This window comes from Zingiber officinale, chromosome 1A, assembly GCF_018446385.1.
Source record: "Zingiber officinale cultivar Zhangliang chromosome 1A, Zo_v1.1, whole genome shotgun sequence".
Classification (NCBI taxonomy): domain Eukaryota; kingdom Viridiplantae; phylum Streptophyta; class Magnoliopsida; order Zingiberales; family Zingiberaceae; genus Zingiber; species Zingiber officinale.
In genome coordinates this window covers 192,612,207-192,640,155 of record NC_055987.1, presented here as the reverse complement: position 1 = coordinate 192,640,155, position 27,949 = coordinate 192,612,207, and the positions used below count along the sequence as shown (strand labels likewise).

The following is a 27,949-nucleotide window of genomic DNA, read 5'->3' as shown; positions in this document are numbered from 1 at the left end:
GAAACAGTCGAAAGCATTTTTAGCCTTTAAGAAATCTGATGAGACATTAATTCAGATAGTTTCGCTTAAAAAATATAGGTTTTATAAATTACAGAACATGTAGTAGATAGTGTTTTAAGGATAATAGTATGGCAAGCAGATGAAAGGAGTAATGAAACTGTGAAGTGCCCATAAACTACTATTAGTCTGTTCCAAGCAATCACTATTAATCATTCTTCCTCTTCAGCTTCCTCAAGCCAGTTCACAAATGACTCCAGGGCTTTAACAAAAGTTTGCCTGCAAAAATTGTAAGGCCGTTAGAACATTTATAGAAAGTAAATTTGTTGAATGCTGACTGGAATATCAATTTCTATAGAAAAAAATAATCTATTTTCTCTCAATCGCTATTTTAATTTTCTATTTTCTCTAGTAGAGGAAGAACAGAAGATTAGGGAAGAGAAGCAGGTTGTGGAAGAGGTCAGAAAAAGAATATTATTCAAAGAAAATCCTCATTTCCATCTTCACAAATAAACAAGATTTTATCAAATTCTTCTCATTTCAATCTTGTCAAACAAACAGGATTTAAGAATTTTATTTTCTCATCCTTCCTCATTCATCATCTATATTTTCTTCTCATTTACTGCACAATGTATTTTTTTCCCCTTTCCCTGTTCCCTACTATATACGACCTGAATTACATCGGCAGAAGAAAAAACACATCCAGTCTCACAAGCATCATTTACATCCAAACAGATGAAAAGGAAGATGAGTTAGTAATGCACCTGCCCTTTGGGTTTGAACCCTTTCGGAACCAAAGGAGAATGGAATCTTCGGCGAGCACGTCCTGCTCATAAAGGGACCTGATAATGTCAGGGAATAACTTCATCAGTTTGGCATCCTCGTAGCACTGGATCTGGACTTTGTACATCAATTCTAGTTCCAGCTTCCCACTAGTACAAAAGGCATTCAGAAGTCCGGACCATGTCTTCACCTGATGAGATAGAAAATTGGCCCGTGAGCTATCATGGTAAATTAAACTCTGTATTGAATTGCATGAGAATATAAAATAGATCGATAACACAGAAACTAGGTAAAAGATGGAGTCAACCAATATGACCGTGCCAGGAATGCAGGAAAATGAAAGGAAAGCTTAGAGCAAACAACATGGAGTAAATGTTTTAACTCCATCCTCTCCTCCTTGGGAAAGAAAATTGAAGACCTACCTGCTACAAACTAAAAATAGAATTTTTTTTAGGCAGTCTTATTTTGGGTCTGATTCAATGTACAATAGGTAGATTGGTCACCAGGGTGTGGAGGTTCTGGTTCTAGACTATTATTTATCATGCACGTCCTAAATTTACTCAAATGCACGTCCTAAATTTACTCAAATGCATAACCAGATGTATGGCGTTGATCCTGAAGTAACATGAATAGAAAACTTTTGGAGAAAGCATGTAGACATGAAGAATTGCATTTGCATATTTACACAAATAACTAACACAGAAGGGTCAGAACTTACATCCATGAGAAATCAAAACGCGGAAAATGCTAAAGATGATCAAAGCACATGAATAAAATGCTTTTAAAAAAACTACCTGACGAAGCACAGAATTTGCATTCTGTTGCTGGTTTTTACTAGACCATTGAACAGCATCCATTAGCATATCCCACAAGATACGTACAACTTCAATATCAGGTAAATTGGCATCTTTGACATGCTGTTTTGCAGTTTGTATAACTTCGGAGATATCAGTTTCTTCAGCAATCTGGGTTGTCAGTGCTGTTTTCATTTCCTTCAGTTTCACTTCAAATATTTTCTTCTCGTTATACTCAACCAGAGCTAATAGTCCTTCTTTACTGGGAGTTACAAGAGAGATAAAATCAACAATTTATCAATGGAGATAGGCAAAATGTTGGAAGTTGTTGTAAGGACTTTGCTAACTGGTATGACCTTGTGCTGGAGCATAATACTTGCAATACTATGATAATAGCTTGTAAGACCTTGTGCTAGAGCATAATACTTATAATAGTATGATCATAACCCATGTGAGCTGTAACAAATTAATTTTTCTTGTTAGGCTTATCCGTATGTTAAGCTTTTTCATGTCAACAAAAGTTGGAAAATCCCACACGTATCATCGTAGATGGTGCAGTAACTCAATTTTTTAAAACCCTAAACATATGTGAAATCACCCAAAAATATACTAAGAATTCACCAGAAAAAAACCTACTAAAAGCTTAGGAATATTCTGAATTATTATGCATCAAGATGAAGAAAATATACTCACGTGAAATGCTCGGAAAAGCATTCTGCAGAGCGCCTGGCAATGGGAAAACAATCAAGGAGTTTATCGTCCATTTTACCTCTCTTCAAAAGCAATATAAGATCATCCAAACTGTTTTCGACCAAATATTCCTTGAAGAAAACTGTAACAAAGGAGAGCACTATTCCCTTGGCAACAAGATTGTCCTTGAGCAATGATTGGAAGACAGTCTCAGGCTGGAGGCCTGATAACTTCTGAGAAAATGCAAGGGCTGTAAATATGGCAAGTTTCTGTCTTTCATTCTCCTCGAAAAGCTCCAAGGATTGAAGGAACTTTTGCATAACATTTTCGAGGTTTTTGATCAAAAAGGGCTTTCTCCTCAAAATTTTCTGAATGTATAGAACTGAAGGCAAGATGGCTTCACGTTTAGGCTGGCAATCTAGAACTGAATAAGGGTGCCTCTCGCCCTCATCAGGTTTTATTGTACCTGGTTGTGTCCGACCACCAGTGAAGACAACCTGAAGCAGTAAAGATCAGTGAAAATATGGAAAAGATAAAACAGAATCCATTGTAATCAGTTTGGTTCTGGTTTCATGTTCCCCTTTTTCCACATTTCTTTGGGGTTATAAAGCATAAATACAGAGTAAATATTACATATTACTACCATGTAGTATTGTATAGAATACACTATAATAAATTTTAAATATGGGTTTAATGACCGATATTTTAGAATATATTATATTAGGATGGACACTAAAATGTAGATCCAATATATAATATGTACAGCCAGGTTGGTTTTTCTGTTAACAATCCCCACCTGAAGTTTTAGGTCAGTTTTTCGGCTTGGTCAAAGGTAATCAATTTCAAATGGAAAGTAAAGAATATAGAAAGAATGAATACAAAACGTATAACAATAAATTTTAATGTATGCATATAAATTGAGAGATTGTATCCAATGACCAGGGAAGGAGTTGTACTGAGGAAAGAAGATAACTTCCTCAGACTCGCAGATGCAATGGGATGGATAGAATTGATGAAGTCTAATGTTTGGAACGGTCTGCTAGTACCTGTGGAAGTAGTGCAATTGTAGCTACTTTAAGAAGGATTTCCGTCAGACTCTCCAGACAAGATTTTGCTGTTTTAACCAGGTAGATGAATTCCAAGCAACATATTTTGGGGAAGAAGAGGGAGATGAAAAACGGGAACACATCAAATGGTGAGCTCCAGTTATTGTTTGAGATAAAGTAATAAACTTAATGTTGATGCTTCTATAAACCTTCCTTTAGGAAAGGCTGGAGTGACAGTTTTAATCAGGAATTTGAAAGGAGAGTGTCAACTTAATGTTGATGCTTCAAATGGTGAAAACACATCAAAGGCTGGAGTGTAAACACATCAAACTTATTGTTGATGCTTCAAATGGTGAAAACACATCAAATGGTGAGCTCCAGTTATTGTTCGAAATAAAGTAATAAACTTAATGTCGATGCTTCTATAAACCTTCCTTTAGGAAAGGCTGGAGTGACAGGTTTAATCAGGAATTTGAAAGGAGAGTGTAAACTTAATGTTGATGCTTGCTCTAAACCCTCCTTTCCAAAAGGCTGGAGTCAGAGGTTTGATCAGAAATGTAAAAAGAGAGTGTAAACTTAATGTTGATGCTGCTCTAAACCATCCTTTAGGAAAGGCTGGTGTTAGAAGTTTAATCAGAAATGTGGAAGGAGTGTAAAGGAGGCTTCTTCCAAACAATCCCTCCAATATACCCAAGGAATGTGGAGCTCAAAAATATTGAGTTAGGATTGGCAGCTGCAATGACTTTGGGATTTAAGAAGCTAGAGGCTGAGATGGATTGCAGAGAAGTCTCTTAGTGATTGAGGAGCAGCTGCTGCTTGTTGGAGGACTGCTGATAATATTGCGAGCTGTTCAAAAGGGATTGGGAAATAATTCTGATTACACTGCACAAGGAAGAATAATGCTTGTGTTGATTGTTAAGCAAGGGAAGCTTTGTGTAGCCCATTTTGCTATGGGAATGTCTTCAGACAGGAGAATTTTGTAAGGGTTGCTTTGGCATTAAAAATGACTAGGTCAGTTTTACAACCTCCTTTCACCAAGAATAAAGGGCATAGTTGTTCCATATTACTAAACATGCAAACATAAGGAACAAGATAGACCAACAGAGAAAAGTTGGCATAGACTAAGTCATGTCAGCACAGAAACAATAAGGAAATGTTCTTGGTCAAAGAAAAAATACAAACAAATTACCTCAAAAAATGTGTCACCATATCTTGAGAAGTTAAGATCTGAAGCCTCAACGTTTTTTACAACAAGTTCCTGGCAGGTGAAGAATTTCAAAATGACAATAAAAACTCTAAGCAAACATGTGTTATTACACAGCAGATTTGTGAGAGTATGACATATGTAAGTGTAAATTTAAACAAGAGAATAAAATTAGATGATTCTCATTGTTGAAATATACTAATATGAATTCTATGGTCAGTGTGTGTTAAACTACAATTTGTATAGTTACATACCTATAGTTGATTTGTAAATCATGATTAGGAAAGTTATAGAGCGACTGTTGAGTATAATAAGATAATGCTTCTTAATCAAAGCCTGATTTGTAAATCATGGTCAGCATAGTCATAAAGCTAGTGATGAATACTATATGATAATACTTCTTAAGCAAGCACATAGGCAGAATACACATTCTTAAATCTCAAAGAAAGAAACGTTGAAAAACTGAATATCAATTATATAACATTCAATTAAACAAAATATACAGGTTCCCTAAGTCATGAACTGTCCCTCAGCAAGTGAAGTGCAGTTTGGTCATAAACTGTTTCAAGATGGCTTCTAGGGTGTGTTTGGTTCAAGTTATCATGCATAACCTTGGTTATGTGATTACCTAGTAATCACATAACCAAGGTTATAGGGAATAAAACATAACTGAATCTAGTTTGGTTCAACCCTAGGTAATGATATAACCTAATTTAACCTTTATTGTATTACCCCTTGTTTCAATTTGATATTTGATTATTTTTTAGAATAAATTTGGTTAATAATATTAATTAATAAGTTGATAATATATATAATAATTAAATATAATTAATTTATAATTTTCAAATAAACTTATGTATTTTTAAAATATTAAAAACCTAAAGCTTTCCATTTCTTCTTTGATTTTGCCTTTTTTGTCGATTCCAATGCTCCCACCCATGCGATCGTCGGTGTCATCTCCTCCTCAAGCCGTCGATCTCGCCTCCTCTGCAAGCCGCCAACTCTGCCTCCTCCACAAATTGTCGGAGCCGTCTCCGTTGTCACTACCCATCATCATGTCCTCTTCATTGTAGGATGTTGTTTGGAGGTGATCGTCGGCGCCGCCTCCTCCGCAAGCCGCCAGCGCCGACGCTGCCACCTCCACAAGCTACCGTTGCTCATCCCATGAAAACAAAAACCTCCTCCACAAGCTACCGCCACCACCGTCTCATCCCACCAAGCTACCGCCGGTGCAAAACAAGTCATCCCTTCGTGCGCCCCTCCCTACCTCCCCTCCTTCCGGGCCTAACGGCCGCCTACCCTCCTTCGCGCGCAGAACTGGGAGGGAAATTTTGGAAAAAAATTGTTGTTAATTCCGAAATGAAGAAAAACCCCTAGGCTTTCCAAGGTAATCGGATTCCCCTTTTTGCTGACGTTTTAGTGGTGTGGCAAACATCCTTCATTCCCAGGAATTGCTGATTACCTAAACCAAACAGGGTTTTCAAGGATAGCTCTCAACCAAACGCACCCCTAGAGTATTTGAATTTGACTAATATTTTTTTTTCTTTCTAGACAGGAGCCCTATTTCTCTTACACTGTCATCCTTGAATTTCTTCCCTACCTCTAGTTTTACCATTGCCCAGCCAGAGGAGATTATCCTAAATCAATAATTTCATTTGTACATGTATAATCATAAAATATAGGTAAATTTCCCAAAGGACACATCTAAAGTTGAAATGTTTTCAACATGGGAAGCTAGTTTTAGACATTCCCAAAGTATGTACTTCCCATCACCCATTTTCGTTTAGAAGGCCAAAAAAATAGAATATAGTGAATGTTAACTTTGTCTTTTCAGAAATTTTTGAGGATATATACATTGATGTTTTAGACAATATGTGTACCATTGGATTCGTGAGATCAAGATTATTTTTTTACAGATGTTTAGGTCAATGAAAATGATTTGACCAAACCAAGTTGATGGTATTTCCATGCATGAACCATAAAAGGGTATGGATGCATTCATGATAAAATGTTGATTCCAATATAGTTTAACTTTTGCACTGTGACATGTTAAGGTTCATCAAAGTGATTTTGGCCAAACTACCTTGGTGGCTCCTATGCATGAGTGGGTTGTTGGAGGCAAGTGGGTAGTTCAACTAAGGAATATTTTGGGATTTAATAAGGGAAGTGTCCTTTGGAAATTTCTGAAATCAGGCGCGGAAATTTCAACTTTAGATGTGTTTTTTGAGAATTTTTTCCTTGAATACATCTTTCTTTAGAGTGCATAGAATTCGGACTTGTGTTTCTCATCCGATTATATCCATAACCAATTCAAGCTACAACCACAATTTTTAAGCAGGTTGTCAGCACAGAATCAAACTGGGTTTTGGTTCCAAATGATAACATATACAAATATAAACGAGAACTCTTAATTCTCTTATAGCTAACAAGCAATTAAAAGCATGATTTTTTTTTTTTCAATCTTCATAACATGACTTTGAGAAAAAGGTAACTGATTGTGTAACATTTCCTAATAAAATTTACCAGATCACCAGCATTTTCCAGATATATCAGGACCACTGCATCTGCAAAAGCTGCAGGGTCCAAAGGAGCGGCTATATTCCGTTTGCGGGTCTTTATCCGCGTACCGCTGCATTAGAAAAAGAATGATTATCATAAATTCATAACTTTTGACATTCTAGTCCTCTACTACATCCACCAATTTCATTGTCTAGGTGGGTATAATTGGAATCTTAGAACATATTAACAAAACTTGAGGAAACAAGCCACCACAGTGTGCAAAGCCAAAGCCGGCAGAAAAAATCTTGGTCGCAATTTCATGTAAAGTTAAAAAGAATGGTTTATCTGAAAAATAGTTTACCATTCTGTAACTGACAACAATACAATGAAAAGAAAGGTCGATAGGTAATTATTATTTGGGTTTTAATTTCTCATCTTTTTTAGGTTAACTCCTGATAAGGTTCTACGCCTTTCATTAAATCTCGATGAATATAATCCTTCCTTTCCTTCCTTTCTCAATCAGAATTTCTCCAAAACCTACAAGATCAAGCGTATGACTGAACCCAATCATCATTTGAAAGCAACAGAGAGCGAATCGTCTCTGTAACGTATTATGCAACATGACTAAACCACGCAACAGCATATTTAATAAAGCTAAAGCAATCTGAATGCAGGGAAGCCGATCAACATACCCTAGAGTGGGTTTCTCCTTCGAGCTGCTGCAAAATATAAAAATAATAAAACAATACGTTAGACAAGTAAAAAAAAAAAAACAACACAGACCTAGGTATGAAAAATAATAAATTGCACCGTGAAATCACAATCCATAAAGCTAACTTAACAAAATCACATTCCGATAAGGCATACCAGTAAAGGAAATTCCGCACAAAATGACAATAAATAAAAAAGCGATTAATCGAGACGCCATGTTCATATTGCGCAAAATCAGATCTACAATAAAATATGGAAGATCTACTGTGCAACGAACAAAAAACCACGATCTAGCATTCGAGGACCATGAGTTTAATCTCTTTGCATAAATCTCGAGAAGAAAGCAGAAGCGACCTTCAAAGGCGACAAATCGAAAGGAATTGAAGAGCACAAAGCACGGAGAAGGAGAGATACCTCATAAACCAAGATAGAGATCCCGCGATAAGGCTTCGATCGGCTAGAGGAGGTGGAAGGGGCGAAAATGATGCTCGTTTCCTATCACAGGGACGCGAATAAATACCCAATTCGACGATAGATGCCTTCACAGCATATTTTTCATTTTGCCTCCTAGCGTTTACCTGTTTAGAATAAAATCCAAAATTTCAAGGTATTCACAAAATCTTGAAATTGTGATTTTTCTTCTAATTATTTGCGCCATTAATTCATTTAATACGATTCATTTATTTAATTTAAATTTGATTTGAATAAATATATATCATAACAAATTCATTTTAAAATATATAATTATTTTTAATATATATATATATATATATATTTAGAGCAATGGTATCGTCAACCAAACAAATTCAAGGAAAAGTTCAGTGAAATGGTGGACTCTCCTGCATAAACCCTAACGCGGAAAACTTCTCCCTCGCCTTCTTCTCGCGTCCGCCGCGAGCAGATCAGACGCCTCCGCCGCCCTCGGCTTCCTTCCTTCTCCCGTCCGCCGGCCCAAGAATCCTCGCCGTGCCCTCGTGCCCTCCCTCGGGCCGACAAGGCTTATCTCCCCCTCCCTCCTTCTCGCGTCCGCCGCGAGCAGATCAAAAGACTCCGCCGCCCTCGGCTTCCCTCCCTCGCAGCCTTCACTCGTCCACCCAACGAATCTAGGGTTTCTCTCGAATTGCAGGTAAAACCTCATTTTTTAGAAATTTTATTGTTTTTGTTTCTATTGCAGTTTTTATTTGAAACTGTAGTTTAATTGATGTTCGATCTTAGGGTTTTGTTCAGATTGGCTCATCAAATTAGATTTGGATAGTATTTTCTTCCAGTAATGTTTTTAATTGTACTTGCAGTTTTGATTTTATAAGTGGAAGTTCTTCATGGCGGAAGAGTCAATGACAGGGAGAGATGACGAGCAGGTTGTGAACCCGTGGGAGGTGACGGCGAAGGACGGCGGGAAGATCGACTATGACAAGTTGATCGAGAAGTTCGGGTGCCAGAGGCTGGAAGAATCGCTTGTGCAGCGCGTCGAGCGGCTCACCGGTCGCCCTGCTCATGTCTTCCTCCGCCGCGGCGTCTTTTTTGCCCATAGGTTTTACTCTTTTGACGAGCCTTTGTTAACCTTTTCGTTGGCTATTGCTATCAAAGAGAGATTGATTTTTGCAGGGATTTTAATGAGATACTAGATGTATATGAGAGGGGCGAGAAGTTCTTCCTCTACACCGGGAGAGGTCCCTCTTCCGAGGCATTGCATTTGGGACATTTGGTTCCCTTCATGTTCACCAAGTAAGTTTCGCAGGAAGATGACTCATCTCCCTTCATTTATGATGTGATAGAGTATGCTCACTAGTTAGATGTTCTGATGTTTCCCTTAAACAATATCAAACTCTGTTTCAGCAGGAAATAATCCGTGTGAGATGATTCATGGTTTTACTTCCTTTATCACTTTTGCACCTGATGAATTCAAGTAAACTAAGACTGGTGTATGATATGTAAATTTATCAAAAACAACATTAAAAATTGAAATAATACTTGATAGGTTTTGGAGGTACTGAAGCACTCCCTTTAACCAAAGAAAAAGAAAACTCATTTTATGCAATTTTAAACGTCAAATAACTATGATATCACAAATGTTATGACCTTACATAGTATGCCAGGATTTTACTTTAATAGCATATAACTTACATGGCTCGTTATTTTGCCCGACTCACCGTGCATGACTATTTGGTTGGGGCACCTGGATCACTTCCGGGTGCCCCGACCAGACAGTTGCCCATACGCATCGCGCACAGCAAGTCGGGCAGGAGAAAAACCCTCATTAACTTACATATGCCTGTAAAATTTTTTTGATTTTGTGAGTTTACATTGGGTTCATGTAGTTTAGCTATGTTAAATTTAGTCAGCTTCCAAATTCATGATCTTGGGTTTGTCTTAAATTACTGCTATTCTAGGTACTTGCAGGATGCTTTCAAAGTTCCTCTTGTAATACAGCTAACTGATGATGAGAAGTGCATGTGGAAGAATCTAACTGTGGAAGAGAGTAAAAGGCTTGCTCGTGAGAATGCAAAAGATATAATTGCATGTGGATTTGACATAACAAGAACCTTCATTTTCTCAGATTTCAGCTATGTTGGAGGGTAAAGTTTTTTCTTCTAACTTGCATCTTTGAACTGACATGGTGCAGTTTAAACATGAACAAGGACTTGCATGCATCCAACTATCACTCTGATTTCTTCTATGTATTCTAATTGCTTTTGGGTGGTGATTTTATACTTCTATTCCACTATATCAAATGTATGCAAAGTTTGCACTTCTGCTTGCATTCTTGAGCTTTCTTCATAATATATATTTTTCACATTAACTTTTTTTCTTTCTGTTTTATGTTATGTGTATAATAAGCATATCCACTTGTATATCTAGATTAAGTCTTTACTGATATTGGCTTTCTGGTTTCTTATTCATTGAGGTATCTTTACTTTTTTTCTCTAAATCAAAGATGGATAAGACCTTATTAATTTAGTTTGCAAGGTAATCATGAAATGGCTTAGTTAAATGAACTAGTTGGTTAGAAATTTAGCCTTGTGATTTTTTTTTCTGGTGTCATGAAAGGATTCTTGAAAAGTTACAAAGTGGTAGTGTGAGAAGATAGAAAGCAGGCTATACTCAGGAGCAGTTTCATTCTCTATCTCTCTCTTATTTTTCATCTTGCAAAGATGATGCATTGAAACTTTCTCCTTATGTTAGTAGAACTTGATGAACTAAAGATATTCATGACTAACAATTCAGGTAAATAGTTTACAAACAGTCTCATTTGACATTCTTGAGACTCCATAGAGAACCTATTAATGACGATCATTTTGAGTTAACTAAATTCAAGCTGCTGGTTTAGAAAGATGAGACCAATAAACAGTAGTAATTTGAATATTATGAATGCATTTGGATTTATTATTGTAGAGAAAGAATTCAAATATCCAACCTCAAATAGTTCTAACTAACAATTTAGTATGTTCTACTATGGAATCCTAACAATTGGAGATATGTATGCAGTGCCTTCTATGAGAATATGGTCAAAGTTGCAAAATGTGTCACCTTTAATAAGGTGATCATACTTTTTTGTTTCTTTAGAGATACATTACTCTCAGTATGCATGTTATTCATAGGGAAATGATCATCCACATGCATGCAAATACTTATTACACTCTATCATGTTTTATAAATTTAGGTCGTGGGGATATTTGGTTTCACGAATGAGGATCACATTGGTAAAATAAGCTTTCCTCCTGTTCAGGTTCTTCCTCAATGCCTTCCAATTTCAATATAAATTTCTCTTCTGTTCAATATGAAGCTTCAAGTAAAGTTGATGTACTTGATTCATCATAATTCTATTATCTGTTTCTTGCAGGCTGTTCCATCATTCCCTAGTTCATTTCCACATATCTTCTCAGGCAAAGACAATCTTCGTTGTTTGATACCATGTGCCATTGACCAGGTGATTGTTTCTTTATTTCTATTATTTGGTAGAAGTCAATTGGTAGCCCCAATAAAGGCTAACCTTGTAATGCCACTGGATATCCTTGATAACAGTTTTTGGTTTCTGTCAAGATTCAAGAATCATGTGACGCTTTCATTTTTTTCTTGTCTCACAAATTTTGCACGTCTAAAGTGTTATCTATTCATTTTTTTCTCGTCTCACAAATTTTGCACGTCTAAAGTGTTATCTACTTTTAGTAGTGACAATCTTGCTTTCTGTGACATTACTTGTTTCTTTGTGAACTTCTAGGATCCTTACTTCAGAATGACACGAGATGTTGCTCCTAGAATAGGCTATCAAAAACCTGCATTAATTGAGTCATCATTCTTCCCGGCTCTTCAGGTATATTTAACAGTTGACCATTATTAACCATTAGCCAAATTTAGTCTAAATTAAAATTAAAATTTTTTGTCTACCTTTTGTTTGCTGTAAAATGCTCCATTTGGTTTTGACAAAGTCTACCAAATTTCACCTAACTAGTAGTTTTTCTATGTCGTATTTAAGGGAATTTTTACCTTTTATGCCCATGAGGTTAATGCCCTTTGACATGGGATGCAACTTTCAATATCTTAGACACAATTGTTTCTTCCTGTTGAGATAACTAGATGCTCCATGATAAGGACTTTAAATGAATATGTTAATTCTAGTGATCCATTTGATGATTAAAGAAGAAACTAGTGTACATGCAAAAAAAAAAAAATTGATGGTTGTATTTAGGCAGCCCAATTCATGCCTATTTTCACTATTATTTATATCTTTATCTATGCACTTACTCTTCTAAGTATTGAGCGTGATGCTTCCATATACAAACACCTAATACAAATGTCTTTTTCTATATACTGCTGTATGCTTGAAGGGTGAGACAGGAAAGATGTCTGCTAGTGATCCAAATTCTGCTATATATGTGACAGATTCATCTAAAGACATAAAAAACAAGGTTTGTATGCTAATTCCAATAAATTGCTTTATTAATTCCAGCTTGCCAATTGTTTCTCTGCTTACTAATGGTGCTAATCAAGTTTACCTTCATATTTATGTAACTGGATAGTTGCTTTATATAAACACCACCAAGTCTTTATTGTTAAGATTTTATTGGTTTTGCTTCCTCCTGAATTGTTCTTAACCAATGATTATACTGCTTTGTATAAATAACTAAAAGATTATGGCTTTAGTGTTGTTCCTCATGTAGTTATATATACACATAATTCATTAATCAATAAAGCCCAATAAAAGCTAATCTTGTTGCCGTCTTGTCAATTAGCTTAGGGTTGTTTGTCCGAAACATCAGACTTTGGTTAGATTCCTGGTTGAATTCAATCCTCTGCCAACACGATATTTCTCAACTTCCCTTTCACTCCATTTTGTTTGGTGGAAATTAGGGAGGGAAGTTAAAGGGCAGGGAAATCTTTCTCTAGTTTGGTATACATTTGCTTCCGTCCAAAAAAGTGCTCTTCACATGCAATAAAGCTCAAATCTGACAAAAAAATCCAAATTATTAATATATTATTTTTCAAATCTATTTATTTTAGAAAATATTTTAACAAATATTGTTTTTAAACTCAAGTATTCCTTCCCCTTCTTCTCTACAAGAAGTGAAATTCTACTTCTTTCCTTCCATCCAAGAAGATACAAACTGGGAAATATTTTCTATTTTTTGTTCCTGCGAACTATTTTCCCTACACTTGATGTTTCTGTAGATGTTTTCTTCCGAACATGGACTTAGTGAAACTTGAAACTGGACTGTATTCTCATTTGAAGCTGATTCACTAACAGGTTAACAAGTATGCATTCTCTGGTGGCCAAGACTCAATAGAGAACCACAGGAAATATGGAGCAAATCTGGAGGTATGTCTCCTGAATTATAAAAGAGTGAATAGATGAAAAGGATTAGAATATGACAAATTGGAACTGGAAATATATGGTAAATGACCTTTTTAGTTGGTCATGCAACATCAGGAATTTGGCACTCCACTACCAAGCTTATTGATTTAGATGCCTTTACCATTTTTTTCCCTTTTTTTTTTAAATCATGCAGTCAATTATCATATGTTCTTCATGAATTCCCCTGCACCTTCACAATTTGTAGAGCAGAAAGCCAGGACAAAAATCATTAAGTACCTATTCCGCTATGTATTCCCAATTACCAAATTGGGGCCTAAATCACATTTGGTGTCCATAATTCTCATACTTATCAATCATTAGCCCTTTTCTAAGCACTGATTGAGTATTGAGAAACACAAGAAATCTTAAAATCAAATTTACGCAACATTCGGCATTCTTTTGAAGGAACATTGATTTTGAAGTTGGAGCCAAGTACATGTCTCTAATGGGGTATCTATCTTTTTGAGTGATAATCCAAAACTAACAAATTTTTTTATCCGTAATGGGAGATTTTTAAGTTGCAAATCTAGGTGATGGTCATAAAAGCAATTCAATTATTTCAGAATATCTGAAGTCTGTTCATTTGTGAAATGGTTCTATGGTTGTCTGTCTTTACCAGGTTGATATTCCTGTCAAGTACCTGAGTTTCTTTCTTGAAGATGATGCCAAACTTGATCACATAAAGAAGGTTCTTCTCGAGATCTTTCCCTGAACCTTGAACGCTGCTTTCTTTACAAAAATATGAATTACTCGTGCTTGCCATGATTATGTTCACGCTGTTAAGTTTGCCATCCATCACGTTATTTGTGCCTGTGCAAGATTAGCATGCATGGGATGAGGAAATGATTGTGATCTTATATGCCTTGCTCGGGGACAAGTATTTCTTTTATTTCACTGAAGAACACATTTCATGATTTTATGTCAGGAGTATGGAGCTGGGCGAATGTTAACTGGTGAAGTAAAAAAGTGTCTGATAGAGGTTCTGTCTGAAATGGTAGAGAGGCATTGCAAGGCTCGGGCATTGGTCACTGATGAGGTGAGGAATTGTTTTCATATTTAGTTTCCTTGATCAAAGGATACTCTACATTAAGATTAGACCCTGGGCTCATTTGGTAGGTTGCAACGGAATATGAATGGTTTATTATTTTAATGACTCAATTTAGATGTTTGGATGCAGAATTTGACTCCATTTCAAGGAATTGGATCTTATTTCATCTAAGTGGATCTTCAAGAAGTGGAAAAAAACATCCTTCCGTTTTTATCTAATATAGGAATTAGGATTTCTTATTAAGGTTATCATTTCAGAACTAATATTTATGAATATGTGTTACCCAGACATACACAAATCAATGAACAGAAACCCAAAATTTATTTCCCCTTAATATCCAGCAGTTTTAGAATTTCCATATAAACTTAGGTGCAATTAGTTTCTTTTTAAATATAGGAACAAGAACAATTCCATTTTGTTTGAGCAAGCTAATGTTAAAGCATAAACGTAGTCTCTTTTTTTTGCCCCTTAATTGTTATATTTACGAGTCGATCCATTTGTGTGTGTGGCAGGTAGTTGATGCCTTCATGGCTGTGAGACCTCTTCCCTACATGTTCAGCTAGAAAGGCTTTGTGAGACAATTTTCACCAACACTTAACATTAAATTGCATTTCGTTCCTTGAACTAACAATCATCCAATTTATGAAATGGAAGTGTTTATTGCTAGAACATTTTAGTTTTGTAATTTAGTTATCATTAAGTTTCAAATTGGCTTCTAGTGTTTGAATCTATCATGTCATTTCATTTCATTCATGTCAGTTCTGTCTAATATAAGTTCATATTTATGGAAATAATTTAAATCTGGAGTAGAAATGAGATTTCTTAATTCTGGCACACTTTTGTTTGAAATAAAAATCACTGCAGGAAAATAATAAAAACTCTAGTGCTTCTTAAATATTAAGGTTTTTTAATATCCATTATAAGGGAAAAGAAAATAATTTGGAGAAAGGGAAGAGAAACTCAGGAAGGAAAGACAGGCTGTGTGGGGACGGCCACCGTTGGTGCTTGTGTGTGGTTGTGTGGGGACCGACTCCCGTCGCTTGTGCTTGTGATGACAATCCCTTGGTCTGTAATTTACGGACCAGAGGATCTCGACTGAGTGCGACGGGGCCAACGCCGTATGTCTACATGTTTGATGAGGACAGATTTCAATCTGTGCACTCGAGTGTGTCTGTGAAGGCAAGGCAAGCTTGAAAGGATAGGGCAAATCGAATGTTCAATATATATGAGATTAATTAAATACATAAATTTAAACAACTCATTAAATTAAATAAAAATAAAATTAAAACTCATATGTTGAACTCATTAATATTCATAAATAATATTTATCAATAATATCCATAAAAAAAATAAATAAATTATCAAACTCATTAATTAATCAAACAAATAAAAATTTCAAACAATCAAATAAACTTAACTTGAGAATTCGATAACATCTAAACGAATTAAATTCAAACCAAACTTAAATCAAGCTCAAGTTAATAAAAAATAAATCAAATTAAACTTAAACAATCATTTGACTTAATTCATTTTAGGCTCGACTTGACTCGATTCACTTATCAAATAAACTTGAACATTCAAAAACTTGAAGGTCATGCCCCAGGCCGGAGCATGAAGATTTTGCTGGACAGGAATATATGGTTTTCACATTTGAAGAATTGCAAACCAATCTAAATGTAATGTGAAAACCAAAGCCATCGGGGAATGACGTGAAAACCATACAAAAAAAACAGAAGACATCCTATATACAGAAGAGAAGCTATCTCAGATTACTCCAATAGAATCTCGATCAACGAAAAAGTTAAAAAGTTATAACTAACTTACATCATGAGTCTTCCCTAAGGGTGCGTTTGGTTCAAGTTATCATTTATAATCTTGGTTATGTGATTATCAGGTAATCACATAACCAAGGTTATGGGAGAACAAAACATAATCTTAACCTTGTTTGGTTCAACTAGGTAATGGTATAATCTAACTTGACATTTACTATATTACCCCTGGTTTAAATAGTTGTTGAAAATATTATTAAAAAAGAAGAGCTTTTTTTTATAGCTTAATAAATAGTAGTTGCATATATTATCAACGTTATACATTTAGATCGATTAAATTTCGTTCAAAATCTTTCATTTTCTTAATATTAAGCATTTATATAAAATCTAAGATAATAAGGAAAAATATTAACTCTCACGTTATTATTTCACTCAAAATAAAATCCAAAAATATATTAAAAAAAATAAGTATTTATTTTTTGCAAGGCCAAAACAAGTTCGGTGAGAAACTTATCCCCCGACTTTGGCCTCGCTGGCACCGTCGTCCACGGTGAGCCCACCACCTCTATTGCCGCCGTCGTCGCTTCCTCGACGGAGTTGTCCTTGGCTTCGGCTTCTTCCACGGCGGCTGCACAATGGTAAGCGGAGAACCACTTGGTCCTTATGTACCCAACACCTATTCACATCATCAACTCCTTCAAACCGTTCATCAACTTAATACAAAAAAAACTCAACACCTGTTCAAAATCCCACTAAATTGAAGTAAAACAACATCAAAAACCATTTGAAGACCTCCTAAATCCGAAGCAGAAAACCAGGAAAACTCCATGAAGAAGCAAAGACATATGCTTGGCTTCGGCTTCGGCTTCTTCAATTCGGTTGGAACCCGTAGGGATGGTGACGAGAAATCGAAGCTAGGGTTCGGGCTTGGAGGGGGAAAACGGCGTCCCACAGCAATAGATGTTGGTCCCTAGCAGTTGGCTATGGTGGCTTTGCACCGGCGAAGAAGCGAGATCGGTGGAGAAGGGCCACGGTCGACGATTCAAAAGGAAGAACATCCACTGGACAAGCTCCGTCAACGGAGGAGAAGAGGTCGGCGAGGGTGTGGGATCTCACGAGAGGGAGAGGGAAGGAAGGAGTTCCGTTGAGGAGGAGAGTCCGCCGGCGCAAGGTGAAGGCTCGGGGGTGAGGGAGGCCGCGCGATGAAGACTCGGGAAGGAGTTCGGCGCCGCAGGGGGGAAGCTAGGGCACGCTGCGGGGGAGTTCGGTGCCGCGCGAACAATCTACGGTAAGGGCGCTGGCCTTGAGGAAAGCCCCATGTGATTCGAAGGGTAATTTTGAGAAAAAATATTGATAACCCCGGAATCGTAGAAAACCTAAGATTTTCAAGGTTTTGTGATTCCTGGTTCTATTCCCTACTTGTTGATGTGACGGGAATGTTGCATCACCAGGAATCACCAATTATAAACCAAACAAGATTATCTTTGATAACCAACTAAGGTTATCAGCGATAACCCCGAACCAAACACGCCCTAATAGTTTGAAGCATTTTCCCCAGGAGCAATGAACAATGAGAACCAAAAGAAATACAAGTCAGTGATCTTGTTCAAGAAAACTTCAGATCATTACGCAAAAATCAATTGAAATAAAGCATAAGATAGAAGGAAGTGTGTACTAAGCTTAAAAGGAAAAGAAGTTTTTATTCGGTCTCGCATTTTCATTCTTGAATCAGTAGGTAAGGAAAAAATATGACTAAGCATTTTGCATTGAATATATTATTATCCAATAGTTAAATGAACTTAAGGATTTTTGTAATAATTATGTTATGATCACCAATTTGAAAAATAAATAAAATTCATTGACTACAGTACAATGAAGAGGAAGAAAGAGAAACATGCACCAGTGCAGAACTAATAAGTGCAGAAAATGATTTCTATTGATAAAAAGTGAATCAAGATTAGAGAATCGCTCAAATATTGATATAAAATGAACAATTAAAAAGTTTGTAATGGAATATTAACCTCCTTTCACTCTCCCAAAACCAGGAATTGGTTGTGCAGCAGCAACTAACTTTGAGAAAATATTATCAAAAATAGCCTGAGTTCTAGCACCAGATGCATCAACTCTGATCCGCTTCCAAAGTCACATCATTTTATTCTGAGTTTGTATGCTCCAACAATTAGCTCAATCATGATAAGCAAATGAAAAGTTAAATATGACACTCAAATAATTTGGAAACAATATAAATCCATAAAAGAAAGCAATTTCACCAAAAAAAAAAGTGCACATAGGAAATAAAAGAACATGAACTTAACCTTTATCTCTCTGTCACCAATGTTTGTAATTGTAACAGTGAAATCCTCAAATGTAGCCAATGATTCACCAATATTACCTAAATCTGCATGCCTATTTTATAATAGATGTCACAACAAATTGATTAACACCTGAGGATATTGCTAGTATTACATTGGGAATTCTGCAGCCAATCCTGCACAAATAATGTTTAAGTGATGACACAAAGTAAGGAATATAAAACTCGGGCTTCTTCATAAAATGGCACAATGCAGAAGCATCAAGCAAGGATGACACATGCAAGCAAGAGACAATTGAAGTTTTTTTTTTCAGTAGTTGCAGAAAGAATAGGAAGGTCTTCAGAAAAAAATGGGATTGGTACAAGCATAAAATACCATCTTTATGTGTGTCTATCGTATATGAGCATGGTGCTGACTCAATCAAGTCTAAATTTTGGTTTGAAAATAATGGACAGGGATCGACTCAGCATGTCAATGGATATGGGGCGCATAACAGGCTGCCTCAGCTAGCATAGGTCAATGACTAGGGAGCCAACAAGCGTCCATGGGTTAGCATGTGCCATTTTGAACCTATAAATATCAACACTCATAAATAGAAAGAGTTTACACTCTTGGCCTAGAGAACTACCACCAAAATGTCATACTCTTCTTTTCTTCAACACTCGGAGGCGGGTGGCCTCCGACTGTCCGTCTCGATCCAAACTACAATCTAAGGGGACGATGAACCCAGGAAGGGATCGCAATCAATTATGACTAGATCGTAGCCCTGATCCGACCGCAATTACAAGTGGTTCATCCCCAATCCACTTTTTTGTGGACTAGGGGATATGCCCTAACATGGTCCAACATATTTTCATGAGATTCTAAATTTTCATAAACGGTAAAATTTGAACAATCATATTTGATAGTATATCCACTAGTAGAACGTCTATCTTTGGGAGATCCAACCCAATTTGCATCATTGTAGACAATCAACTCTCGTGAGGACTGACGATATAAAAAAAGACCATGTAGAATAGTGCCTTTGAGATATCGAAAAATTCTTTTAACGCCTTTCCAATAATGTTCTATGGGAGCATGCATAAATTGACATGCACGATTCACAACGAAAGCAATATCGGGTCATGTAATTATGACATACTATAGGACACCAACAATATTACGGTAGATTTAGGGGCCAGACATTAAAGAGGAGGATGAAAGTGCAGTGGAGCCACCCTCAATGATTGCTGTGGAGATAGGACGTGCACCATCCATTTTAGCTCGTTATAGAAGTCCAATAATATATTTGTTCTGAAAGAGAAGACAACATTCAGAATGTGAAAGAAACTCTATGCCAAAGAAAAAACGAGTATTGCCAAGATCCCGAATAGGAAACACTTGACGAAGAAGATGGAGTAAAGTAATAATGTCGTTTTGATCACTACTAGTTATTAATATATCATCCACATAAATCAGAACAAATATTGAAAATTCCTCATTACATTTTTAGAATAGGGAAGAATCTGTTTTTAAGCTAGAAAATCCCTGAGTATGAAGCCAGGTTGATAGACGATGAAACCATGCACGAGGTGCTTGTCGAAAAGCATATATATATTTCTGATGTTGACACATATGTGTTGGAAGTTGCGGGTGAATGAATCCAGGAGGTTGCTCCATATAGACAGTTTCTTCAAGGTGTCCATAAAGGAAAGCATTGGAAATATCTAATTGTCGTATTGACCAATTGGAGCTAACAACTATAGATAGTAGTAATCTGATAGTTATAATTTTGACGACTAGACTAAAAGTATCATTGAAGTCAATACCTGAATGCTGATTAAAGTCTTTAGCAACAAGGCGAACTTTGTAATATTTAATAGAATCATCTGCACGATACTTAATTCGGTAAATCCATTTAGAGCCCACAATATTCATAGGTGGAGTACGAAGAACTAAGCTCCAGGTTACATTGTGAAAAGGAGCATCAAATTTTATAGTCACACAGTATGTCAATTTGGATCTTTGACTGCCTGTGTAAAACTAGAAGGTTCAACAAAATTTGAAAAAATAATAAGAGCACGTGGAAGAGGATAATGAGTGGAAATTGGTTGACATCGTGCATAAATATCGCTTAAAGGAAGCATTCACCGAGGAGTATCATCATCAAAGCTATTCGGAGATGTGTGGTTAGACGGATGAGAATCAGAACTAGAGAGTGGATCACCATTAGATGCTGAGTCTACAAAAATTTATGGAGAAGGAGCAGGACTCAAGATACCATCCCTCCTTGTACTTACAATATGTCCTGATGAATCATTATGTGGGGCTTTTAATATATTACTTGATGATATTAGATAGGTGCCGTGATTATCTGAAAGAGGATCCGAGGTAGCAACTGCAAACGGAAAAAAAAAAGATTCATCAAAAGTAACATGTCGAGAAATATATATCTGTCCAGTCAAAATATGAAGGCAACGGTACTCGTGATGTAAATTGTTATATCTAAGAAAAACACATTGTAGAGAGAGAGGGTTTAACTTGTATTTAGAGTAAGATCGTAGCCAAGGATAATATGCGCAACCAAATATATGAAAGAAAGAGTAATTTGGAAGACGATTATAAAGTCTTTTCAAGAGACACTTATTTTGAAGTAGTGGAGTGGATAAATGATTAATAAGGTATATTGTGGTTTGGACGACATCATCCCAAAATTTAAGTGGAACTGATGTATGATTAAGAAAAGCTAAGGCAGTTTCAACCATATGACGATGTTTTCTTTCGGCCGATCCATTTTGTTCAAGAGTGTGGGAACAAGAGGCTTGATGAAGGATGTTAGAGGAAGTAAGATGACGATGAAGCACTTGATACTCTCCACCCCAATCAGAATGAAGTGAGAGTATTTTACGATCAAAATAACATTCAACATGCTTTTGAAAACGACAAAAAATATTGAAGATATCAGATTTTTTTTTTCATAGGAAAAATTCAAGTGAACTTGCTAAAGTTATCAATAAAAATAACATAGTAAATAAAACCTTGATTAGAAAGAATAGGAGCAGGACATTATATATCAGAGTCAATAATTTTTAAAGAAAAGCTAGAGTTATGAGTAGATGATACAAAAGTTATTTTATGAGATTTTGCTTTTATACAAGCTTCATATAAATGAGATGATGATGCTAAATAAGTTGGTAAACCAAAATGATTAATAATGTCCTGAACAAGACGTAGAGACGGATGTCCAAGACGTGCATGCCAAGAGATTTTGTCTATGCGTTCTCTAATAAATGTTTTGAGAGAAGTGGGTTGAAGATGATAAAGACCGTTTTTAGTGTCCCCTTTGAGTAGAATAGTTCCTGTCGTGGGATCCTTCACAAGACAATGATGAGGATGAAATTCAAAAAACATATTATTATCAAGAGTAAATTGACGTACGGAAAGTAAATTTTTAGTGATAGAAGAAACATGAAGAGTGTTGCGCATGTGAAAAGTACGACCACATGAATGAAAGGATGTGTTTCTAATGTGAACAATTTGCAAACTTGAGTCATTGCCTATTTGTACCACATTAGGTCCATGATAAGACGAAGCTTCTGTAAGAATATCATATTCTGGTGTAACATGATGAGTCGCTCTAGAATCCGGATGCCATCTTGGGGTTTCAGGAACTGATGATGTTGCATTAGGAGGAATGGAAAGTGAAAATGCTCCAGAATGAGATGATTAAGTACTAGATTACCAAGATGAGGGAGGGGGTCAATTTGATGATACAGATCCTCCTTTAAAATTTGAATCATATCTTTTATAACAATTTTGAGCATAATGACCATAATTAAAGCAAATCTGACAGCGTCCTCAACCTTGACCTCGACCTCTGAAACCTCCAATCTGATTTTGATGACCATGTTGGGGAGGAGGCTGATTATGTTGATCAGGTTATGGAGTTTTACTAATCATGTGTGCCAATAGAGACAAATGTTAGGACCTTCGGACGCGGCTAGAGAAGGGGGGTGTGAATAGCCGACCCCAAATTCTCGTTTCTTCCTATAATTTGAGTTAGCGCAGCGGAAATAAAAAGTAGAAACGAAAATGGAGAAGATCAAACCTCAAATATGACGATATAACGAGGTTCGGAGATGATACTCCTACTCCTCGGCGTGTCCGTAAGGTGGACGAATCCTATCAATCAGTCGGTGGATGAGACCCCGGAAAATCGGCTAATGAAAACTCCTTCTGGGTGGAGAAACCTCACCACAATTTCTCTTGCAATAGCAAGATCAGAGTACAAGAAATACAGCAAGAAGCCAAAAACAATATGAATGTAAAAACACTGGTTTGCTTGTCTTCTCGTCGATTGTTGATGAAGCAGCAACTTCACGGATGCCAACCACAGCAGCAACTGATCAGTTGGAGTCCAGCCGAGGGAAGCTCACACGAAGCTTCAACAGTGGAGAGCTCAACAAAGCTCAGATCGCAAGGAGGAAGAAGAAGACAGAAATCTAGCCGTTGTGTCTCAACGGTTAGGCCTGGACCGATCAGGCTCCACCCTGATCGGTCCAGGATGGCTCTGATTGGTCATGGGACCGATCAGGCCCTAGGCTGATCGGTCCCCAGACCGATCCCAACTCTCACAGAGAGTTGTTGCCGAGCCTTGATCGGTTTGTGGACCGATCAGGCCATAGGTGGATCGGTCCACAGACCGATCCCTCCTATTCCTTCTCCCAATCTGTTTGGTTACTGATCGGTCACCAGACCGATCAGATGACCCACAGTGAGAATCAGTGTATCACTGGATCGGTCAGCAGACCGATCCAGATACCCATAGTATCACTGGATCGATCAGCAGACCGATCCAATTTCCCAACCTTAAACCCTAAAGCCTTCCTGATCTAGAGAATGAGCTACCGAGCCCTCTCTGACCTAGTCCAGAGAACGAGCTACCGAGCCCTCTCCGACTTCCACGTCCGGTCCAGAGAACGAGCTACCGAGCCCTCTCTGACCTAGTCCAGAGAACGAGCTACCGAGCCCTCTCTGACCTAGTCCGGAGAAAGAGCTACCGAGCCCTCTCCAACTTCGTCCGGTCCAGAGAACGAGCTACCGAGCCCTCTCTGACTTAGTCCGGAGAACGAGCTACCGAGCCCTCTTTGACCTAGTCCAGAGAACGAGCTACCGAGCCCTCTCTGACCTCCCATGCCAAGCTTCCATACTTGGACTTTTCCCCGTGCCCAGCTCCCTGCTTGGACTTTTCCCGTGCCAAGCTCTCTGCTTGGACTTTTCCGTTCCAAGTCTCCATACTTGGACTTTTCCCGTGCCAAGATCCCTGCTTGGACTTTTCTGGTGCCAAGTTCCCTGCTTGGACTTTTCCGTGCCAAGTCTCTATACTTGGACTTTTCCCGTGCCAAGCTCCCTGTTTGGACCTTTCCGTGCCAAGTCTCCATACTTGGACTTTTCCCGAATCAGGTCAACTCAAGTCGGGTCAACCTTGACTAAAGGTTGCACCCACAATCCCCCAAGTTCCTATTCTTGTCAAACATCAAAATATATTTCGAGTCAGGTCAACTCAAGTTGGGTCAACCAGGTCAACCTTGACCAAAGGTTGCACCCACAACAAAGAATCTGACATCCTTTGATATTGTATTTGTAAAAGCCTTTCATGAGAGGATAACATACCATGAAGAGTTTCTAGTGACATTTAATCCATGCGAGTCGTCACACTGGGAACAAAGCTATCATATTGAGGACCTAAACCTTCAAAAACATGCATTAATTGTTCTAGATTAGAGATCGGATATCCAATTGCAGCTAGGTTATTGGTAATAATCTTGATCGATTGCATATAGTCATTAATAGAAGCATCTCCTATTGCACAGACTGTAATTATAGACGAAGTTGTAGAACTCGAGTTTGAGAGTGGGATGCAAAAGAATGGTTAAGAGCTTCTAAACCTAACGCGAAGTATTGAGCCCAACAAGTATGGGAAGTATAGACTCAGTAATTGATGAGATTAACCAAGTAAAGACTAATTGATCTTTTCTTAAACCACATAGTATAGGATGAATCATCTTTTCGAGATGGGAATAAAGTATCATCAACATGACCAAATAAATCATGAACACAAAGTAAAGGAAGAAATTGTAATTTCCATAGTAAATAGTTATCATGGTCAAATTTAACGGAAAAAAGAAGGAACCATAGGAATAAAGAAAACAGTACTTTGTGATGACGAAGAGGTGTGAATGGAAAGAAGATATTTTTTTCCTTATCTCTCTCTATTGTTTTTCTCTCTCTCTCTTTTTTTTTCATTTTTTTCTTTTTCTTCCTTTGTTTCGGTTATTTTCTCTCTCGTTTTTTTTATCTGTTTCATTTTTTTTGTTTATGTTTTGTTTTTTTTTTTTGAAAAACGAACGAACGAGAGAAAAAAAATCGGGCAGAAAAATAAAACAAAATAAGAACAAATAGTAACTATGTCTTGCTACGATTGATGTTATCAAAAATTACTGTCGTCGACGAAAAAAAGTTGTTGATAAAAGATGAAGAAAAGTTACGCAAGTAGTCGTTGAAGTTTCTGAGGTTGCCGTACTGTAATCGATAATATCAAATTAGCATATAGAAAACTCTTTTAGCTGCTGTAATAATAATTCGAAAGAAAAAAATTTGAGAGAAACAAAACTTGACTCTGATACCATATAAAAATTAATATTAATATGTAGAGGAAAGAAATATCATAAAGTTTTTGATAATATTATTATAAAGCCAATAGACTTATTTATACAAGTTGTCCAAAATAATAATAGAAAGATTAAATATGACATAATATAATAATATAATAGACTTGAGAATATTATTTTTACTATTTGATTCATGTCGATCTTGATTGTAATATCAAATATAATAAATCTCAATTGATTAAAATCAATTAAAGATTATTTTTCATTATTGAAATGTCATTCTTCGACGTTATAATGACAACAGAATGCATCGGAACGGTCGGAATGAGACTGCAGCCACTTATAGCCTTTTCTTTGATGGTGGCTCACGACGATGGACTGTCGGCGGAGATTTTTCTTAGGTTGCTCTTAATGGGAAAGAATGAGGAGTGTCATCCGGTGAAGCCTGCGGTACATCGGAAAGGAGGAAAATAGATAGCAAAATTGTTTGAGGCGACCGACAATGCTTCCGTCGGCTATTTGCGAGTAGGTCGAAGTCGAAGTCGATTTAGACGATGGCGTTGTGCGTATAACACTACAAAAAAATAATAATTTAGGGACGAAAGTTTGGGATGAAAAATTTTCGTCCCAAAATCGCAACAATTTTGGCAACAAACACAAAATTTGATCCAAATTAGAAACGAAATCTGCAACAAAATATTTTCGTCGCAAATTCCCAACGAACATTATTTTCGTTGCAAAATTCGTCCCAGATTCTTTGACGAATCCAGGATTCGTCGTCCCAAATTCCAGAACGAATCTAGGATTCGTTCCAGAATCGAAATTTTTTTTAAGAAAAAAAAAGAAAAAATGGGCCAAAATCTGGGACGAATCCAGGATTCGTCCCAGATTTTGGGACGAATCCGGAATTCGTCCCAAATTTAAGAAAAATAAAAAATAAAAGACAAATCATTTGGAAGGCCTAAATATGGACCTAACGATCTCAAAATTTTATGAAACAAGTTTTATGAGTTTCTAATTTTCTTATGATCTTAAAAATATCTTCATCCATAATTTTAACCTCATATATTTAGTATGATGATTTTTTAACCCGAATTTGACCTAATTCATAATAAAAAATTCACTGCATTTAATATAGTATGTTAAAATTATGGATGAAAATATTTTTAAGATCACGAGAAAATTAGAAATCCATAGAAACTTGTTTCATGAAATTCTGAGATCGTTAGGTCTATATTTAGGCTAGATTCGTCTAAAATTTAAGAAAAATAAAAAATAAAAGAAAATTTATTTGGAAGGCTTAAATATGGACCTAATGATCTCGGAATTTCATGAAACAAGTTTATATGGATTTCTAATTTTCTCGTGATCTTAAAAATATCCTAAATCTAAATTTTAACCTAATATATTGAATGTGGTGATTTTTTAACATGAATATGACCTAATTCATAATTAAAAATTTACCGCACTTAATATAATATGTTAAAATTATGGATGAAGATATTTTTAAGATTATAAGAAAATTAGGAACCCATAGAAACTTATTTCATGAAATTCCGAGATCGTTAGGTCCATATTTAGTGAAACATAGATAGTTTAGTATTACAAAAAATAAAAAATAAAAAATAAAAGGAAAATCATTCGGAAGACCTAAATATGTACTTAACGATCTCATAATTTTATGAAATAAGTTTCTATGGGTTCATAATTTTCTCATGATCTTAAAAATATCTTCATTCATAATTTTAACCTCATATATTTAGTGTGGTGATTTTTTAATCCGAATTTAACATAATTCATAATAAAAAATTCACCGCGCTTAATAATATGTTAAAATTATGGATGAAGATATTTTTAAGATCATGAGAAAATTAGGAACCCATAGAAACTTGTTTCATAAAATTCCGAGATCGGTAGGTCTATATTTAGGCCTTCCGAATGATTTTTCTTTTAATTTTTATTTTTCTTAAATTTGGGATGAATCTTGGATTCACCCCAAAATCTAGGATGAATCCCAGAATTCGTCCCAAAATTTGGGACGAATCCAGGATTCGTCCCAGATTCTGGGACAAATCCTGGATTCGTCCCAGATTTAAAAAAATAAAAAATAAATGAAAAATCATTCGGAAGGCCTAAATATGGACCTAATGATCTCGGAATTTCATGAAACAAGTTTCTATGAATTCCTAATTTTCTCATGATCTTAAAAATATCCTAAATCTGAATTTTAACCTAATAATTAAGTGTGGTGATTTTTTAACATGAATATGACCTAATTCGTAATAAAAAATTCACCGCACTCAATATAATATGTTAAAATTATGGATGAAGATATTTTTAAGATCACGAGAAAATTAGGAACCCATAAGAACTTGTTTTATAAAATTTTGAGATCGTTAGGTCCATATTTAGTGAAACATAAATAGTTTAGTATTAATTAAGTATGTTAGTGTTTAATGCATGTTTGAATATGTGTTTAAAACTTAAAATATAGATCTACAGATGTCAGAATTTCATGAAACAAGAGTCTATAAGTTTCTAATTTTCTCTTAATCATAAATATATCCTCATCCTTAATTTTAAAATAATATATTG

General features: G+C 36.2%; 2 protein-coding genes across 2 annotated transcripts; one reads left to right on the top strand and one right to left on the bottom strand.

Moving 5' to 3' along the window:
• Nucleotides 1-2: 2 nt before the first annotated feature.
• LOC122038949 (basic leucine zipper and W2 domain-containing protein 1-like) lies at nt 3-8,273 on the bottom strand. Its single transcript, XM_042598929.1, has 8 exons — nt 8,139-8,273; nt 7,706-7,732; nt 7,038-7,143; nt 4,500-4,568; nt 2,268-2,761; nt 1,575-1,836; nt 762-970; nt 3-276 (listed from the first exon to the last, which is right to left on the bottom strand). The coding sequence occupies exons 1-8, from the start codon at nt 8,141-8,143 to the stop codon at nt 210-212; spliced, it is 1,239 nt and encodes a 412-aa protein (XP_042454863.1). The 5' UTR covers nt 8,144-8,273; the 3' UTR covers nt 3-209.
• Nucleotides 8,274-8,515: 242 nt separating this feature from the next.
• Nucleotides 8,516-15,352, top strand: LOC122038948 (tryptophan--tRNA ligase, cytoplasmic-like). Its single transcript, XM_042598928.1, has 13 exons — nt 8,516-8,850; nt 9,017-9,255; nt 9,330-9,449; nt 10,115-10,300; nt 11,211-11,262; nt 11,386-11,451; nt 11,566-11,652; nt 11,944-12,036; nt 12,551-12,631; nt 13,468-13,539; nt 14,195-14,263; nt 14,501-14,611; nt 15,136-15,352. The coding sequence occupies exons 2-13, from the start codon at nt 9,044-9,046 to the stop codon at nt 15,184-15,186; spliced, it is 1,200 nt and encodes a 399-aa protein (XP_042454862.1). The 5' UTR covers nt 8,516-8,850; nt 9,017-9,043; the 3' UTR covers nt 15,187-15,352.
• Nucleotides 15,353-27,949: the final 12,597 nt, after the last annotated feature.